The 6,000-nt window shown below is 44.4% G+C and overlaps 1 protein-coding gene across 3 annotated transcripts in view; it reads left to right on the top strand.

Annotated features, from left to right (window-relative positions):
• RAP1GDS1 (Rap1 GTPase-GDP dissociation stimulator 1) overlaps window positions 1-4,983 on the top strand; it is a 107,296-nt gene extending 102,313 nt beyond the window's left edge. For all 3 annotated transcript variants that reach the window (XM_056855540.1, XM_056855539.1, XM_056855541.1), the window contains one exon: window positions 4,749-4,983. In XM_056855540.1, coding sequence (XP_056711518.1) covers window positions 4,749-4,876 — 128 coding nt within the window. In that variant the 3' untranslated portion in view covers window positions 4,877-4,983. The remainder of the gene's footprint in view (window positions 1-4,748) is intronic.
• Window positions 4,984-6,000: the final 1,017 nt, after the last annotated feature.

Consider the following 6,000-nt stretch of genomic DNA (forward strand, 5'->3'; position numbering starts at 1 on the left):
ACCTGGGACCTTCTGCATGCCAAGCAGATGCTCTTCCACTGAGCCACGGCCCCGCCCCCATGTCTGATTAGAGTCATTTAGTTCTAGATCCCTGTGGTAAAGATGGCAGTAGGTTGCCTAGGGCTGTGGCTCAGTGGTAGAATGCCCCATGTCTGGTTAGAGTCAGACTCCTGTTCCATGAACACACAAAGCTGAAATATCTCGGATGGTACCATTCAGTGTAAGTACTGCCTTCTCTGACTGGCAGTGGCTTTCCATGATACCAGCAAGAGTCTTTCACATCACCACTACCTGATTCTTTAACTGGAGATGGTGGGTGTTGAACTTGGGACAATTGGCAGGCAAAGCAGCTATTCTACCACTGAGCCGCAGCCCAGGCAACCTACTGCCATCTTTACCACAGGGACCAAGAACTAAATACCTCCTAAAATTAGTGCCCAGGTTCTACATATCGAAAACACCAGGAACTGCACCCAGCTCTATCGCTGATAACTGTTACTTTATCGATTCGCCATTGCTAGCTTTGTGGGAACCCCAGAGCATTTGACACATTTTAGTGGCAAATAGAAAAGAGGTAAAGAAAGACCTCAGAATGTCAGAAAAGCAAAGATACACAGTACCAGAGGTCAACAAGGATTTTTTTAAAAAAAGGATTTTACAAAAATTGCTTATAAAATTTATGAAAAGTGAAATACAAGAATAATTAAATTGGTGTCACTATATGACAGACAATTCCTCAGCACATCAGTATCTAATGTGTGAAAATACTTGACAACTATTTACAAAATCACATATCAAAAAATGCATTCACAATAAGTGATGATTCTTAACAGATATAAACAGAGTCACACAGCAAAATTACTAAGACAGGGATGCCGGCTGATATTTCCTGTTCCTTCATCAGTCCACATGGCCCATCCCATAACTACTGAAACCAAATTTTTCCAGCAGAACCAAAATACGAATAAGTCATCAACGAGAAGCAACTGGGTTCATGTCCTTGGGTCAGTAAATATTATGCGTTAAGTGTGCTGGTGAATGTGGGCGATGCTGCTTGGAAATAAAGAGTAAGAGGGAGAGAACAGACCTGCCCTAAGTTGACAAGGCAAGATGGAGTAATTGGGATCAGAATTATTCAAAAGTGTGGACAGCAATAAAATATTTCAGGTAACACTGTCTTCGCATAGTGGTTTAAAATAAATTACCTTTAAAAGTAGGAGTTGGGGGGGAGGGAAGAAGGGGAACTATAACTGATTTTCTTCCGGCGGTGTCCTAAATAGGATATTCACAAAAGTGGGTTTCCCTGAAACAAATGTGGTTATCAGTTTCCCGGCTTGCAGGTCTTCGCTGATGTTCTTTTTTACTATGGGAAGAGGCATTGGGTAACTTGAAAATATTTATTATTTTTAGAACAAGCCCCATTCTACCAGGAAGCAAGTCCCAGAAAGGCTTCAGGCAGTCTCCCTTTCCAACAGGATGGGCTGTTCACTGTAGCTATCTCTGTCTTGCGTTCTTGATGAAGGATTCTTCTGTAGAGGAAGTGGGGTGGGGTTTGCATCTCTCACTGACTTTGCCATGGTGAATTAGAAGCCTTCCTTCTTCCGACAGAGTCCTTATGTTGACGGAGGATAATAGGAAATGTAAATGTATATGTAACTTGAAGGACGGAGGGGAAAGCAGAGCTTTTCATAGCTATCACAATCCTTACTCTGTCTGTGTGCGAAGGGAGGGAAAAGCCCAAGACAGCGGCAGCTGAGCCGATCCGGTTTGCCACTGGAGCCGATCAATACCCCCAGAAGGAACACCTGCTCTAGATATCTAAGCTGCCCTAGGAGGAGGAAGCGTGTGCTTTCCACAGCAGACTGGCCCGGAGCTGAAAGGCAGTTCCCATTACATTCTTCAGTAGCCAAGAAGGTCTTTGGCCTTGGTCTTTTTGTTTCTTTTAACAGTCACCCAGGAGGAAGTTAGAATGTACCGGCTGATTGGAAGCAGGTGAACAGGGAGTTTTGGGAGGAAAACAAGCGTCACAAGGAAAATGTCTCTCTCTGCAGGCAGCTGTTGATTAGAAATGGCTCTGTTGTTGAAGGAGCCTTTTGTGGGTTTGCGTGCCACCGCTGGTACCTAAGTAAGCCCCAGGAGAATACAGATTGTGTTTACCTAGAGTTTGCTTCTGCACGGTATCACTTGCTGCCACTGCCTGAAGCAGCCTTCCCCCTCATGAACCCTGGCCATGAAATTATGCAGCGTGCAGCTGCATTAGCGGAATGCAGGATGTACTCAAAACACAAATATTTGAGCATCCATGCAGGTGCGTGTTTTTCCCATTCCTCCTTTGTGGGTGCAGTGCCTGTTGCCACTATCTCCACTAAGAGAAGCCGATGAGAGAAGCCCATGTGAATCGCACCAACTTGTAAATTGCAGCAAAACTCAGTGGATGAATTTCACCCCCAATATCCACTCAGCAAGCTTTTTGCTAATATACTGAATAATTAAGTGATGTGATGTTAGAGAAAGCTGCGTCCCTGACATGAGTCCTCAGCAGCATTCTCAGAGGCATTAAGGTCTGGCAGAGCCAAAGAGGAGGGACGAGCTGCTTGCATTCTGTGCAAAGGGGAAAAATGTGCACAGCACGCAGGAAAGATGGTCTTCGAGCACTTCCCAACACCAAGGGGAAAGCCCATTAAAATCTCTTTTGGCACGCAGATGGGATGGATTTCTTTGCCCCCACTCCCCTGCCATTTCCTCCCACAGCAGCTTGTGGATTTTTTGAAATATTCCCTCGCTGGAAAGGGAGACTCAAAAGCCTGACTCTAAACCCCATTCAGCCCTTTGGAACATGACATCTCTGTAACACTCACTCCAACTTACTGTACACGAATCACATTGCATTCGCTAAGGGAAGACTAACATTTATGGGTGATTCCTAAGATTCGGGGAGGCCCAGTGAAAAAAGGTATAGCCTCGTTCATCTGTTACAGCAAACCCCGATAGGAGCCTTGTTGACACTTCATTAATTTCAGAGTCTGTTGCAGAAAAATCAAACAGAAGGCCAGCGGCACGCTGATCTTTAATTTTGGCATAAGCGTTTCGTGAGTCAGAGATAACTTCATGAGATGCATGTGAGGTCTGACTCACAAAAGCTTATGGTAAGAATAAAAGGTTAGTTTTTAAGGTGCCACTGAACATTTTTTTTTAGTTTTGTGATGCCTTCATGGATCAACGGATGTATCGAACCGTAAGCTTTTAGAGGGCTTGTGTCGGAATTCATAAACCATGGGCAGCATCCTTTACTCAATCAGCGGAAATGAGGATGATGGTGATTGAAAGCACCCTGTTGGCTTTGCCAGTGTCAGACAACCAACATTCTCCTCAGAGACTCCCAAGAATTTGGTTTGTTTTTACCCCATTCTTTTAACTACTCTGGCTCCCAGAGTCCTAAAACATATACAAGTCACTACACTGCGATCTTAATGCGCTCCCGCGGGAAAAATTACTGTTACCACTATTTAAGGATAGTCCAGCCCAAACAGATGTGGGCCTAGTGCGCTACCTATTAAGAAACAGTAATGCGCACATAACATTGATGGTAGCAAGATTCTTGGAAATCTCCCTAGGAGCGCTGCGCCAAGCTCCTCCACAGGAGCTTATTACATAGCACTTTAAGACTTATAGATTTTAACTAGTTATTGATATTTTATCATTTAAAGGTTGTATTTTAACCATTGATTACTGTATTTAAAAGATCTGTGCCAATAAAGGTTTGAATTGAATTGAACATGTACAAGTCAAGGAAGACAAGTCAGCATCAAATGCAAATCATCAACAGCATGTAATCAATAAATTATTTCAAATGATTTGCACTAAAATCCATCAGTGGAGGGCGATTTAAAAGGCCAGTAAGAGATACATTTTGGTTTTTACTTTAAAGATAGGCCAACAAAGAGCCTGGGCAAAAGGAAAGCTTTTCCTGGTGCCATAAAGGGTTCACCACTGGGTGCATGGATGCAATGAGGGTGTTTGAGTCAATGGGCCACAACAAACAAGGCCCTGCTGTTCAGTAAGTCTGTGATATCTACTGCAACATGGAGGGTTAGTTCAAAGTCTAGCCTTTTCCTGGCCTTGCCTGCTCTCTCTCTTCATGGGGGATGGGGGTGGCGCAGCAAACAGGAATGCCTGATAGTTACTTTCACTTGTTAGACCGCATGAAAGTAAGATAGGTAGCAAAGAAAAGGATGTTATAAATAGCATCTCTCACCTCCCTTTCATAGTATGCAAATTCATTCACACCACAGGCTCTTTTTCACACAGGTACAACACCTTTCTGGCATAGCATTGTGTACCCTCAGAGGCACCTAGGCAACATTTCACCTCCCAAACTTACAGACCTAACATATCACCCATACATTTTCATGCATTACATATTCACATCTTTCAGGATACAGTCAACTCTGCTTATTTGTCCCTCCCTTCCAATTGCAATGCTGAAAAGCTATTTTTGTAACGTTTGAGAAATGCAGAGCAGGATTCTACCACGGAAGGAAGCAGTCGCGTGAAAAAGTTGCCTCAGTTCAGGAGGCCCCAAAAAGCATTCCCCCCCCCCCCACAGTCACTGCTTCTCTACTGGCTGTGGGGTTTCTTTTGACTGAGCCTCCGTTCGTTTCTGCTTCCCCGGAAAGCCCCAGACAAAAGAGCAGCTGTGCTCATAAAGGCCCAGCAGGAAAAGTAACCGTCTTGCTTCTGTTTGACAGAACTCCTTCACAAGGAAGTGCAGAGCCTGGCCTTTCTAGACGTCGTATCAAAACTCCGCAGCCACGAGAACAAAACGGTCGCCCAGCAGGCTTCCCTCACAGAGCAGAGACTCGCCGTGGAAAGCTGAGGAAGGGTGCCCCTCCAATTCCACATCGTATCTCATCACGGATTTCACCTGCGTCCCGTCCAGCTGCTGCCCCTGCTTTGTTTCCCCCCACACACCCCAACTGTGTCACTCGTGCATGTATGTAAACATTCCCACTTGGATCAAACCGCTGTAGGTACCTGTCCAAATAAGATTTCTAAAAACCCATAGCTGTCCTAACACAATCCTGTCTCTCACACACCACAGGCACACACAGCCTCCAGCCCTGTCGTCGTTCTACCTGTATTCTCGTTGCTTGGGCCACATAGTAGAATGTGCATGTTGTAGACCTATAATACTGTAAAAGTGGTACTACATTGACGGCACCTCCCCTCGTCCCCCCCCTCGACTCCGTAACCGTGTACTGCTAACGTAGGGACAAAACAGGAGGCAGCGAGACCAGGCTGGACTGCCTGCGAGGTGAGATTTCAGAGGGGGAAGAGAAATCACCTTCATTGGGATGCTTTAGAAACAAAAAGAAAGGGATGAGTGAAGGAAGTCTTGCTGCTCATTCACTGGTCTTGCCTATTAATGTCAACCCCATGGTACCTAGAGGTAACAAATAAATTCCAGTGCTCTCACACTTTACCCCGTGGTTTGTCCTTTTTGTGAAAATGTTTGTAACTTGGAGGGGCTCAACAAAGCTAGAGACAGATGGATAAAACCTTTTATCTGGGACTCTGTGAATTGGATAATTTGGGGGTTCTTTTAGCAGGGGTGGATTTTAATATTACATTGAGATAAAAACTTGGCAACTGCCAATCAATCAATATAAAAATACTAATTTCCTTATTTATTTAGATATCTCTGTATATATATACACACACACACACATATATAGATCGATGGATAGATAAGAGTTCCTTTTTTATTTTAGTGTGACAGTGTTCAGGGCCGACTTGGCCATATGAACAGTATCATTAAAGTAAGATAATGTAACTTGGAGGGGTGGAGATGGTGGTGTACCACTTTTGCCTTCTAATACCAAATTATGAGTCACAGGTGGCATGGTTGCTGTAACTCATTCTAAACCAGTTGGAATTAATTCAGATAGGCTCGTTTGGTACAGTCCTCCCTCCAGAGGCTGTTCCCCAGAAGGCAAATTA

This window comes from Euleptes europaea, chromosome 9 (assembly GCF_029931775.1).
Source record: "Euleptes europaea isolate rEulEur1 chromosome 9, rEulEur1.hap1, whole genome shotgun sequence".
Taxonomy (NCBI): Eukaryota; Metazoa; Chordata; class Lepidosauria; order Squamata; family Sphaerodactylidae; genus Euleptes; species Euleptes europaea.